General features: G+C 57.7%; 4 protein-coding genes across 4 annotated transcripts; 3 read left to right on the forward strand and 1 right to left on the reverse strand.

Moving 5' to 3' along the window:
- Positions 1-309: 309 nt before the first annotated feature.
- Positions 310-900, forward strand: B0H18DRAFT_1117274 (uncharacterized protein; the record flags this gene model as incomplete). Its single annotated transcript, XM_048033551.1, has 4 exons — positions 310-448; positions 508-537; positions 591-672; positions 732-900. 4 exons carry the CDS (start codon positions 310-312, stop codon positions 898-900), a joined length of 420 nt encoding a protein of 139 aa, XP_047895543.1.
- Positions 901-1,545: 645 nt separating this feature from the next.
- Positions 1,546-4,889, reverse strand: B0H18DRAFT_995896 (ras guanine nucleotide exchange factor domain-containing protein). The gene is made up of 6 exons (XM_048045371.1): positions 4,161-4,889; positions 3,874-4,098; positions 3,043-3,817; positions 2,644-2,978; positions 2,264-2,590; positions 1,546-2,211 (listed from the first exon to the last, which is right to left on the reverse strand). The coding sequence occupies exons 1-6, from the start codon at positions 4,716-4,718 to the stop codon at positions 1,705-1,707; spliced, it is 2,727 nt and encodes a 908-aa protein (XP_047895544.1). The 5' UTR covers positions 4,719-4,889; the 3' UTR covers positions 1,546-1,704.
- A 490-nt stretch (positions 4,890-5,379) lies between these two features.
- B0H18DRAFT_172613 (uncharacterized protein) lies at positions 5,380-5,741 on the forward strand. The gene has a single exon (XM_048036960.1). It carries the CDS (start codon positions 5,517-5,519, stop codon positions 5,706-5,708), a length of 192 nt encoding a protein of 63 aa, XP_047895545.1. The 5' UTR covers positions 5,380-5,516; the 3' UTR covers positions 5,709-5,741.
- B0H18DRAFT_172551 (regulator of Vps4 activity in the MVB pathway-domain-containing protein) lies at positions 5,632-7,100 on the forward strand. The gene is made up of 8 exons (XM_048036959.1): positions 5,632-5,821; positions 5,881-5,891; positions 5,952-6,079; positions 6,142-6,232; positions 6,311-6,387; positions 6,446-6,540; positions 6,603-6,746; positions 6,804-7,100. Exons 1-8 carry the CDS (start codon positions 5,792-5,794, stop codon positions 7,011-7,013), a joined length of 786 nt encoding a protein of 261 aa, XP_047895546.1. The 5' UTR covers positions 5,632-5,791; the 3' UTR covers positions 7,014-7,100.
- The last annotated feature ends 5,479 nt before the right edge of the window (positions 7,101-12,579 follow it).

The following is a 12,579-nucleotide window of genomic DNA, read 5'->3' on the forward strand; positions in this document are numbered from 1 at the left end:
TAGGTTTGGGCTTCTCTGCTGTCGACCAAGCCCTCTTTCAAAAATCGACATCAAGTCTGCCGGTAGACTGCAAGGAATCTTCCCGACGATGTTATCCAAGAGAAAATCCAACAAGCCCGCAGCAGTGCAGCCGAGCATGTCATGTCATCGCGCAACTTATATGCAACGTTGAACTTTCTTTGCAACATACTTTGTCTGAGGTCTGTCTTCCTGTTGCCTTGCATGAATTACTACTGATGAACTATTACTACACAGTCGGAAGCTCTCGCACGCCTGTGGATTGATAGTGTTCTATTTCGAGTTACAGCTATGATTGAAGGCAGCAAGCGACTTATTATCGGAGGGGAAGTCTTCGCCGCTGATGAGATCGTCGCCACGGAACCTCCTAAAGTCTCCATCGGTGGCCACAACGACTATGTTCTCTTTTTCGTCGACGAAGGCATAGCTTGTATGCACTTATATGCTGACGAATAGAGTGGCCTCTACTGACTATGTGTCCGCTTGCAGCTGGGATCCTGGGGGAGAAGAATTTTGCACGTGCTCTGGGGCTACTTCGGAGCCGCTCGATGTACAAGGTCTTTTTGTGGCAGAAGCAAAGGGCCAGAACGAGGACTTGGTCGACCATATTCCTCAAGTCATGGTGGAGATGCAAGCTTGTGCAAAACGTTTGAAGTACGCCCTACACGGTCGCCTTTGATTCCTATGAGCCTGATTTATGAGACGGATTACAGGTCACGGCACATCCGCGGTACAATAACCAACGGCAGAGCTTGGATTTTCTTGTTGCTAGAGCTGAACGACAACTTCGTTGGCGGACGATATTGGGCATCTCAGCGGTACGAGATCAAGACGAATTACACCGATTACGACACACAGACTTTGTCATTGAGCATAGCGTAGACATGATCGTTGCAATCCTGGCACATTGGGTATGTCTGAAACTCGTTGGCTACTAGTAGCATATCACTTCCTGACGACTGATGTGCACTTATGTAGGTGAGCCATTGCGCTGAGAGTTTGGCTGAGGACGACTGGTTTAAGGCAGTGTCAAGACAGTATTAGTCTATCATCACAGTCTCTACGTTGACCAAGCCAGCTCTGTCAGCTTCATTACGGTCTCGCCCCACTCCCCTCAGTGCAAGTACCGTTCACGCTGCAGATTCTTGTATTATATCGTGTACATCACCAACCCTCAGGACATCGGTATCACACCATGTACGCGTCGCTGTGTCGGGCTACGGGCAACGTCCACGGCTTGCCTACTACACTGCTGATTTCGCAAAACGTGAGCAAGGATATCACCGCCATCGGTGGCGGCACTTCGAGTATGTATGGTTAACAATGCTGATTCGTCCTTTTGCCTTCGTCGAAAAGTTCAGCGTTAATCGCCCTGTCTGAGCGGATTTCATCGCGCAAGTGGCGTCAGTGTTACTACATATCGCTGCCCTAGCGCGGCTTCGGGGTGCTTCGTTTCTTTCCCTTTCGGACAAGAGATTGGGTTGCATTTAGCGACCGCAATGGCGAACAACGTTGTTGTATGTGTGAAGAGGAAGCAGCTACACCAAGAGTATGCAGGATATCGCGATGTCCATGATCAGTCCAAAGAGAGAGTAAGTATATCGAGTGATCCTTCCGAGCAGAGAGGCATATTCGCCACGTTAACAGAATAAGTTACACACCAACCCAGGGGCGAGAGGGAGCACATCAAGGCAACGACTCAAGTACCTTCTTCAGATTCGCGATGTCCAGCTCGCTCTGGTGGGGCAGCGCGCCAAAGTTCTGGTCCTGCGCGATGCTCGTCACGTTCGCCTCGACGAACTCCGCCGTCTGCGGGTCCTCCGCGAAGTCGTACGCGTGCGCCTGGTGCCGCAGCATCTCCTGCACCGCGCCGTACCACTTCTCCCGCTTCGCGAAGTGGATCAGCTGCTGCTCCGTCTCCGGCGAGGGCAGCGTGTCCGGGAAGTGCTCCCTGACGTGCGCGACCAGCGCGAGGTACGGCTCGACGTACGGGACGCACGGCCCGTCGACGGATTCCTGCTGTGCGCAGTAGGGTAACTGGTCACCTGCGGGCTCGTTGAGCAGCGCCATCGCCTCTTGTTGTGTCCCACGTGGTAGATGGGCCCAGAGGAACTGTGAACGAGCGATCGCGGGATCAGAGAGGGCCGCCGTGATCCCACTCAATGACGAGAAGTTGCAGAGCTCCTTGCATCCCTGATAGCAGCATCTCAGCATCGCACCGGATCTGGAACGCGGAGCATCTCACCTCAGCAACGTGTATCCAGAACTCCAGCATCTCCGCTCTGCGGCTGAGCCCATCCACGCCGAGCAAGCTCGCTCTCACCCACCCCGTCAGCCTCGCACGCGCCATGCAGAACGCGGTCAGGTTCGGGATGCCGTCTGCTGCGCCCGGGTTCTTCCAGTGCATGCACTCCCGCGGCTCCAGCTTCGCGTACAGCCGGTGCTCGTGGAGGCATAGCTGTCTCGCGACAGCCATCGGCTCCAGGCGCCCAAAGTCGTTCCTCGACGCTTTGCGCTTGAGTTTGCGCCTCGCCGTGCCGGGTGTCGGAGGGGTGGCCGACTTCGTGCCCAACTGCAAAATACATTTAGCACCACGGCATAGTGAGCAGAATCGGCGAACCGTACATGCCGCTGCAGCGAGTCCAGCATGCTCCGCGCCATCGCGACGAACGGCGACGTGAGCGACGACAGGAACTCGACGAGCCGCCCGACGATGTGCGGCTCGTCGCGGAGCATGCCGTACTCCTCGAACCACATCTTGAGTATGAACAGGACGCGCCGCTGCATCGGCTCGAGCCTCTGCTCGCGCCACTGTTCGAGGTCGAGGTCCTCCTGGCTCCCGTCCGGGGGGCGCTCCGTGTGGAAGAGGTCTTCCAGCAGCGTGAAGACCTCGTCCGCGTTCGCGAAGGACTTGTACGTCATGAAGAACGCCCGCTGAAAATTGCGCATCTGCACCGGGTCTGCGAACACACGCGGGGGCGCATGAGCACGTCTTGTCATCACGTCGGATGCTGCGTTCCTTACCGTGCGTATCTAGTGTCAGCCGCTCGATGAGCGCGGGCAGGGTCCCCGCGACCACGCTCCCATCTTCCGCGAGCAAAAGCTCATCCTGTTCCTCCACAGGCCGCAACCTCGACGGACTCAAGTGCGTCGTCGCCTCTCTCTCTCTCTCCCTCGTCTCTTGCCTCACCAGAGGCGCCCTCGGGATCAACGGACTCCTCGGCAAGCCCTGCCTCGGTATTCCGACCCGACTCCCCGGCACCAGGGGGTCCGCCGAGACCGGACTCCCCACAATCGGGATGCCTATCAGCGGGCTGCTCGCGAGGGGGCTGCCCACGAGGAAATCCAGGTTCACCGCGCCATCCGACTCGAACAGCGTCGTGAGCCGGTTGAGCGACGGGCGGTCGTCGATGAGGACGGGCCGCCGCCGGAGCTGGCGGTTCACGACGGGGCTGACGGGGTCGGAGTGGCTCCGCGCGTGGTCGAAGGACTCGATGAGCGCGGGGGACGCGCGCAGCGGCGAGGAGTGCCGCTGGATCTGCAGCGGCTGCGTCGGCTTGAGGTTCAGGGAGAGGAGGATCCCGTCCTTGGAGGGCACCGGGGGTGGCTCCTCGTCCGGCACCTCGGTGGGGACGCCCGAGGCGTGCTGGGAAACGGACGCGTCGGCCGCTGGCGAAGGCGGGAGGTCGACGTCGGGCTCGGAGCGTGCGTCGTCTATGCCTTCGTGGGGAGGGACGAGCGGGCTGAAGAGCAGAGGCGTGCCTTTGGCGTCGGAGCCGGCGAAGAGTCGCACCGGTGCCTAGTGCGAGGGTGAGCGACCGCTCCGAGATGGTGAGGCGAAGCTCAGAGACATACCTGGTCACCCTCCGTCAGCGGCATCCATTCTAGTGATGTGGGTTCCTGCTCGGGCGTGCTGAGGAACGACCCGCTCCTCGAGGACATATCTGATGTGGGCGAGACGATACGCGCATCGTCCTTGACATGGAGTTGCTGCACGACTCTCTCGGAGATGGGTTCAACGAAGGCTTGTGGTATCCACCCCACCCGGTTCTCGCCCGAGCGCAGAGCAGCCCACCAACCCTGCAGAGCGTCCCCGTCGTGAGCGAGGATGTCTTAGCATGGAGCGCGCACTATGCACTCACCGAATCCTCGCGCTTGATGATCTCGAGCACCTCGTTCTTCTTGAACGACAGCTGATCAGTGTCGGCTGCCTCGTAGTCATAGAGGGCCAGGACGTGGAAAGTCTCCGCGCTGAATGTGGACGGGGAGTCTGTCAGGGTTGTCGAGGTATCGCCGCTCAAGACGACGTTCGCAGAAGGCAGCGCAGAGGCAGGCGTATGTAGCTGCTTCCTGTAGCTAGACAACGAGGAGTCGATCCAGAGACGGGGAAGGCCCCCACGCCTGACAGATTGCGTGCGGGCGACAGTTGACATTAGCCGGCGTGTGTATGCAAGTACTGTAGGCCAGCTCAGAGACCAGCACTGCAGCAGGAGCGTAGGGCGAGGATGAGTCCAGGACGCCGGCGGTGAAGCTGAGCCTGCAGACGTTCGCCGGGTCGACGCGGCGAGGAGGACGGGGAGATCAAGGCGGACGAGCACTTTCTCATAGGCGGCGACGTGCCGTCGGCGGCGGCTTTCCCCATGTCGGGCGAGGCCCACCGCTGCGGTAGGCGATAGGCTGAACGACGACACGGCGACCATCACCACCTCCCAGATCCTCCCTCCGATCCAGGCACTCTCCTGATCGCCCCACTCACGTGCCCGTCCTCCGTCTGTCCACCGCCGTCCACGTCGCTCGCACACTCACTCCTGCGTATGCTCAGGGTGTCGTAGCAAAGAACGTCCACTCTTTCACTCGGCACAGGCATCGAGTGGCCACTGAAAAGAGACAGACGAGCGATCATCATCATATCATCCATCAACGTTCACCTGGATTACATCAGTAAGTAGTCCCTTTTGCTCGATGGATGTGACAAAGCGGCGGTCGTCAATAAACGCTGCGCAAGGCCAAGGACCCACTTGTAGCCGCGCCACGAGCCATCATTGCTCGGTGATTGTGAACTCCTGTGCTCCTTTCAGCCTGGCTGCATGGCGGTCTAGTCGGTGTCAAATGGCAGAGTATTGTGTAAGACAAGGTCGAGCCGACGCCAGTCATCCTTTCCGGGATAGATGAATGACAGAGACCACTCGTAGGCAAGGACACGACTGGGGATAGCACACCTTGACTCTCCCACCGGACCATCCTCATCACGCTCGCGATCAAGCCGCGGTCTACCTCCGTACACCCGTATCCAGAACGACGGCGGCTGTGCATCGCAGTTGTGATGCCTGAGCGATGAAAAATGGGTTCATTTGACCAAGATGAGGACGTGCGCATAGACTCGGGATGGCACGCTTGCATGGAGCGGCGCCTTTGCGAATTCGTCCCTACCATGGCAGAGATTATCACGGCGCCGCCGCTGGAGGTGGCCTGGCACCTAACCTGAAACTGTTCTCGAGATGACTGTGCGGAATTGCAGTGAGGAACAAGGCGAGGGGACAGGACCCACTGGCAGGATGAGCGGAGAGTGGCCAAGTGAAGGGCAAGAGCCAGGCTTCAGCCAGGCACCGATTGGTGGGAGGCCCGCCCACCGCCGGCCCCGTCCGACAGATGCAATCTCGGGCGCCTCCGTGCCAAGGCCGGCTCCGTGAGTGCCTCGGTCACGACGTCCATCCTCGTACCGGTACGCACAGATCGTCCTTCCACTCACCAGGCTCTCTACCGATCAGTCGAGATGGCGCCCTGGGCGTCGGCCAAAGCAAAGGCAAGGGATGCTCTCCCTTCTGCGCACGGGCGACCCGCTTGACCTCGCTCCTGGGATAGGTCCAACTCCGGTGCGCCCCTTCTCCATCCCCGTCGCCCGTCGCTCTGAACGCGCGCGATCCGCTCGTCAGGTTGGCCATACAGCGCCTGCGCACTCTCCAGGAGAAGAAGACGGCGCAGGCAAAGACCGCGCGCCGCGATATCGCGCTGCTCCTCGAGAAGAGCAAGATCGAGACGGCGAGGATCAAGGTTGAGAACAGTGCGTGGCGAGGCCCGGCCGTGCGCCTTCATGTACCCGGTGGCTGACGAGGATCGTCGCAGTCATTCATGAAGACATCTACATCGAGCTTCTCGAGCTCCTAGAGCTCTATTGTGAGCTCCTGCACGCGCGGTCCGCCCTCCTCGATCAGAAGTAAGTCCGCCGGTTCATGTCCCCCACGCGCATTCGCCAGTACGCGTGCCGGTGCTGAACATCGATCACCTGAACCAGCACGAAGGAGCCGGACCCAGGGGTAAGCGAGGGGGTCTGCAGCGTCATCTACGCCGCCCCTCGCACCGAGCTCAAAGGTCAGCTGCGGGTCTATTGTCCCGACCTCCTAGCGCGCTGAACCACTACGTCCGACAGAACTGCACGTCCTGCGCGAGATGCTCATGCACAAGTACGGGCGAGAATTCGCCATAGGCGTCATGGAGAACAGGGACGGCTGCGTCAACGAGCGGGTGAGCTCCGGGCCAATCGAGACGCGGGGCTTACGTCTGACCGCGGCACGCCTTACGTCCAGGTCGCCAAGAAGCTCGCGGTGTTCACGCCCGCGCCCGAGCTGGTCGATGCGTATCTCGCGGAGATCGCGAAGGGCTACGGCGTGAAGTGGACGCCGCCGACGAGAGGCGACGGCGACGATGCCGGCGGCGATGGCGGGGTGGAGGTCAGTGCGGCCCCTGGCAGATCTATGTATCCTAAGTGACATCCACCGTGCACGCAGGAACCCACGGCCGAGAAAACCTCGGCACCAACATCACCCATGAGTGCAGAGAAGATATCGGCGGAGGCAAGGAGCGCGGGCGTGCGGACGCCCAAGCTCCCCGACCTGCCCCCAACGGAGGAGGACGAGGGCTCCCCCGGGGCCGATCCCAAGCCCGCCGACGACTTCGAGGCACTGGCGAAGCGGTTTGAAGCACTCAAGAAGCGATGATTCATACAGGGCTGCGCAGCAGGCCGAAAGTAGCACCGACGTGCCACCTAGACATCACTGATAAGACGCCTTGGTAGGCTGCCAAGCGCCCCCGGCGTGGCAGCCTAGCAAGGCTGCAAACCCTTCTAAACGCCATCTGCCAATTTCTGGGCAGTTTCCCCTCGCCCTTTTCCTCTATAAGGTAACAATCCCTTCTGCCCCTTCGCGCACGCCCAAGTTCCTCCGGCGGCCCACGTGCTGCGTGGCTGAGGGCGCTCCCCGATCAAGGATCTCGTATCCCGATCCCCCGCGTCGCGCCCGATGTTCGGTAAGCCGCTGCCGCCCCCGCTGAGCTCGCCGCCACCGCGTACGCGCCCACAGCGTTGCGCTCGCCGTCGCCGTCGACGACAACGACGGGCTCCGCGAGGGTGTCGAGTCCACACCGACTCGGATGCTGCCGAGTGGTGCGTTCCCGAGCCTCGCGGGCACTCCCACGGCTGTTGATGGGGAGATTCCCACGCATGCTCGCCGCCGCGCCTGGCGCTGTGCTCGCTGTCGACGACGACGAGCTCGAGTATCTCGCTCCCCTGTCCGTTCCTCGTCGCGATTTTGTGCTACATACATATAGTATCAATTTGAACACTGTATATAGGCCTCTATTGTATATAGAATCAGTAGTTACCTCGGAATTGTATGAATTTACATCCAGTTATGCCTGTGCATTATGCATGGATAGAGCGGTCAAAAGCGAGAAGAATGTGCTCTTTTATACTCATTGTTACTACTGTTATGATACATAACTAGTCTCTCAATACTATAGGCAAGCCATCCTGCCCTGTAAGTGAAAACTCCGCCATAAGTGGCCATGTATAACATCTCAACCAATGTACTGGTACTCAAAAAAACAGTACTAATATACTCATTGAATGCATGCATGCTTACTCACTACTTGTTGTACGGTCTCTGTAGCAACTGGGGTTGATAGAGGTCAAATGTAGGTGGAATGCCACACATATGGCTGGCTCTGTTGCACAGCATCTAATGCATGTATATACACAGATCTTGAATGTTTTGGCATCTATTAGTGCTAACAAACAATGCTAGGGTATAAAAACATAACAGGATTGTATGCACACCATGCGATGCGATGATGTTCGCACTGGTGGCTGACCCAGTGGCTGAGAAAAAGAGTGAGTCGGAATCATGCACCTCGTCCTTGATTGGCGTCGGATAAAACGGAAATAGTACCCACTAATGGTAAAACAATGTTAGTACTTGTCCGAAGTTGTTTTGAGTCAATGAGGTGACAGCCGGTGGGTCTGTATGCAGAAGTGGTCGTAGTGGCGTGAAAGCGCCCGTACACTCGTTAAGTGTGCAATGCACTCGAGCGATGTTCACTCGGGCACCGCTTCGGGCATGTCCCCGAACTGCCCGAGATGATGTTCGTCTCGCTCTACACGACTTCCTGCTTGTCCAATCCCAAAGAGACCTCACATATAGCATTGAGATATACAATACATACTGTATACCAAGTTTGGAGACAATCCAACCACAGGGTATGACGTGATAAGTTCTTCTCCTTCCTGTAGCCACCTATAGCTAATTGAATGAATGCCCTTGTCATCTCATCTCAGAAACTTATTGTAAGTGTAATTCCATACAGATATGATGCCAATGTAGATTCTGAGAAGTTGTCATAATGTCTGGATGCATGTAGAGGCTCCAAATGAATGGATATGCTTTTTGTACATGTGAACATCCTCATAACATTGAGGCACATATACTAGTCCTGATACTGTGAGTATACATAAAACAGTACATGAATGTGCTTGCAACATACTGGTAGAGCTTTCATGAGCTACAGTGGAGAGGTTGTAATGTTATGCATGCCCCCTTATGGCGAAGTTTCGCATTTTGGGGCCAGTAATCCTTCATCAAACACTATCTATTGCTTGTGGATAATCATACCAGTTATCTAGAGTTTATGAGAGCATATTATGCTCACTTCTGACCGCTCTATTGATGGGTACTAGGTAGGCATTACTGGGGAGATAGTCATACTATTCCGAGGTAACAACACATTGTATACACTTTATAAGCCTATATACACTTTGAATATCACTACTAGATACATGGCTCAAGAAATTGTGGCAAGAAACGAAGAGGGGAGCGAGATACTCGAGCTCGTCGTCGTCGACAGCGAGCACAGCGCCAGGCGCGGCGGCGAGCATGCGTGGGAATCTCCCCATCAACAGCCGTGGGAGTGCCCGCGAGGCTCGGGAACGCACCACTCGGCAGCATCCGAGTCGGTGTGGACTCGACACCCTCGCGGAGCCCGTCGTTGTCGTCGACGGCGACGGCGAGCGCAACGCTGTGGGCGCGTACGCGGTGGCGGCGAGCTCAGCGGGGGCGGCAGCGGCTTACCGAACATCGGGCGCGACGCGGGGGATCGGGATACGAGATCCTTGATCGGGGAGCGCCCTCAGCCACGCAGCACGTGGGCCGCCGGAGGAACTTGGGCGTGCGCGAAGGGGCAGAAGGGATTGTTACCTTATAGAGGAAAAGGGCGAGGGGAAACTGCCCAGAAATTGGCAGATGGCGTTTAGAAGGGTTTGCAGCCTTGCTAGGCTGCCACGCCGGGGGCGCTTGGCAGCCTACCAAGGCTTCTTATCAGTGATGTCTAGGTGCGACGTGCATTCTCTTGAGTCTTCCTTCCGAATCTTAGTGTTGGCTTCTTGCGGGCACGCGGTGGAGGCCTGGCCCAGCTACGCGGCCGTCGGACATTATATATCGTTTGTACACTTGTATTGCTGTCGAAGCTACTATAGGACATGCTTACTGTAGGATCTGCAGTGGTGTAAGGAAGTATCGATATGCTACCTTCGCCTCGACCGCCGCGCTCTGAAACCGGGAACCTCGGACGGAAGTCGCACCGTAGAAGCTCGTGGCCCGTGTCTTACCGCGCTTCATGCAGTCACTGGCGCACCTCCTGCGCGTCGGCGTTCAGTACGAGGTCCATCAACGGCGCATTAATATTGCCGCATAGCCGATTTTGAAGGACACTCAAAGCCTCTGCCCGATAATCTCCGGCCGCATAGGAATTCCTTAGACTCGGAAGAGCCACGCTCCCTGGGAGATCAGTCCTCGGATCACCACCACTCCTCAGATTTTCAGATCTCGCAGGACGTGGTCGACCATAGCGTCGCGCGTGCGGCTTGCGCTTGGGCCCGGAGGAGCTCTGCTTTGCATGACACGCGCGTCGCGTCGACTCGCGAGCGGGAGAACCTCGTCGACAGAAGGGTTCCAGTCGCATGTTGTGGCTTCGTCGCCTAAGGACGTTACGGTAGGGCTCGGCCGAGATTTCGGGCCCATGCAAGTACTTACGTAGGCGGGCCTGTTTTGTACTGGTCGGCTGGGCGATACCGCCGGGATCAAGTCCGAGTTTTACGGGATTCGAGATCGCGCACTAAGTGAGAGTGGGGGCAGCACTGGGCAGCAGTTATCGTCCCCGGCCGCGACGGTCGCGGCTTTGCCTCAGGTCCTAAGCTATCGAGATCCTGTTTGTGGCGCTTTCAGGCTTTGTAGAAAAACATGTACAGAAACCTCGGTCTGCGCGCGGTTCGCCTGGGACCGTACGCGATATCGCTCGACAACAAAACGGCCGTGCGGGCCCACAGTGGTCCTGCGGCTGACCAGTGTCGTCGTCCGGCTTGGCGCGGCACCGTGAGATGGGCACATGAGGCCCGTGCATTGTGGGACAATTCCACTCGGGATCGCCTTGATCCTGGCCATGGCGGTGTTAGTCGAGATCTGTCTCTGAATGAATGAGGACGCACCGGCGGAGGACGAGCCGACGTCAGTGTCCGCATGCCTGGTCACGCCATGAGGCGCCGCGGCCGTGCTGGGATGTGCGACGGATCCTCCGGGGACACCGTCTTGTCTAACGGCGAGCTCGGGCTGGTGGGGTCAGTGGCCCTGTTGTGTTGTACGTGTCGAACTGGTTCCGGATGTGTAGTCCGCTTTTCCCGGACTCGCGCAGGAGGTCTGATTTTGCCTCACTTTGCGCACCGCCGACCGGCGGACCGAACTGAGCCCAGTGCATGATAGCCAGTGCATTGTCCTGCATATGTCTAACACTGCAGCGAGGTATACGAGGAGCCAACGTGCATTAGAGCGTGGCTCGCTTAGGCGGAGGCAGTGGCGAAGTTCGCCTGATAAGTCTGCAGGACGACCTGATGCCGAAGCTGCAGATGCTCACTTGGTGCCACTCACCTTCCGATCATCTTTCCATGCTGGACCGCCGTGTACCAACTAACGTAGCGGGTGAGACCAGCCCGTCAGGTTCCCCCGCAACGCCAAGCAAGTGGGCCACGATGACGCGGGTGCAGTTCCAGAAAGAGAGACACCTCCCTTTCACTCAGAACACAAGGCGAGAGAGAAGGGGGGTCTCGGAGATCGCGCGTACCCTGAGCTCGTACTGTATACATACTCGCGATGGAGAGATCAATGCCGGGCCGTGTTTAAATGCTTCTGCCACGTTCGATGAGACGAGCTGTGAGATTCCGATAGAGGACGATGCACGCACCGCCGTAAGCAAGGCAGCCACGCCAAGGGTGCTTCCAAGGTGCTTCCCCGAGAACGGAGCGCTGGGCGAGGCCCAGATGGAGGACACCTGAGTCCGCCGCCGCCTATTAGGGCCGCTGAAGGGTGGGTAAGCTTCTGGAAGACGTCGACAGTAGGAATTCGCAAGATGTGGACTGTCGAGCGTGGAGGTGGCAACCAGGTATCAAATTCGTAGTCAAATGTGCGCGGTGAGAGGGTGCGTACCTCACTAGACAGTGAATCGTATGTACGGACGGATGGTGCAAGGTGATATGACACACGGAGCAGGAGGCTAATCGGCGACGCCGACTTCATTAGTTCGGCTCGGACTTGTATTGGATTTCCCCCCTCTACCGTTGTTTTATGGAGCGCGACAGGTACAACAATAAGCAGTCTGGTCAGATTTGACAGACACGGTGTGTACGTTGTGCCACTCGCCTTACACAATATTTCATACCGCCGGGGCCCGATACACCATGACGATTTAAAGGCTGCGCAGATTGGAGAAAGATGTTCGCTGCCTCTTTCGTATATGAATGGATGGTTTTTGACCGAGTCTTTTGGCACGACCTCTCGAAACAGTGAAATCTTATAGATTACCACTTTTCGGGCATCACGCAGCATGGGCGCGCAGGCTCCCCGCCGGCCGACTGGCACTGCGTATTCGCAATTACCTAGCTGGACAAACGACACAGCAAGACAACACGGCACGGCGCAGCTAACGAGGCGGCTAACCCAAGAGCACGCCGCTCCGCTACTTCCATCTCTCCGTTTGCTTGTGAGTTCATTTGCTGCATGGGGAACGGTCGGTGCGGTGACGGTCGGTTCAACCGCGGCGATACGTCTGTCGGCAGAGGGAGCCGGGTGGTGCGGCGAAAGCCTCTCCAGCGGACGCACCAGGGACTCTAGGGCACGACGCGAGAAAGTCAAGTCGGGAACGAGAGATCTGTGCAGTGCTCAGTGAGTTAATCTCGTATAGGACAGA

Source organism: Fomitopsis serialis (assembly GCF_022376445.1).
Source record: "Fomitopsis serialis strain Sig1Antser10 chromosome Unknown B0H18scaffold_19, whole genome shotgun sequence".
NCBI lineage: Eukaryota > Fungi > Basidiomycota > Agaricomycetes > Polyporales > Fomitopsidaceae > Fomitopsis > Fomitopsis serialis.

What these genes read in the sequence shown, in the direction of transcription:
- B0H18DRAFT_995896 (XM_048045371.1), bottom strand. Translation starts at nt 4,718, where the DNA reads ATGGTCGCCGTGTCGTCGTTCAGCCTATCGCCTACCGCAGCGGTGGGC. An exon ending in CGCTGACGGAGGGTGACCAG is followed by an intron (nt 3,818 to 3,873) that starts GTATGTCTCTGA and finishes CCCTCGCACTAG; the next exon opens with GCACCGGTGCGACTCTTCGC. An exon ending in TGGACTCGCTGCAGCGGCAT is followed by an intron (nt 2,591 to 2,643) that starts GTACGGTTCGCC and finishes TGTATTTTGCAG; the next exon opens with TTGGGCACGAAGTCGGCCAC.
- B0H18DRAFT_172613 (XM_048036960.1), top strand. Translation starts at nt 5,517, where the DNA reads ATGACTGTGCGGAATTGCAGTGAGGAACAAGGCGAGGGGACAGGACCC.
- B0H18DRAFT_172551 (XM_048036959.1), top strand. Translation starts at nt 5,792, where the DNA reads ATGGCGCCCTGGGCGTCGGCCAAAGCAAAG. An exon ending in TCCGCCCTCCTCGATCAGAA is followed by an intron (nt 6,233 to 6,310) that starts GTAAGTCCGCCG and finishes CACCTGAACCAG; the next exon opens with CACGAAGGAGCCGGACCCAG. An exon ending in CCCTCGCACCGAGCTCAAAG is followed by an intron (nt 6,388 to 6,445) that starts GTCAGCTGCGGG and finishes TACGTCCGACAG; the next exon opens with AACTGCACGTCCTGCGCGAG.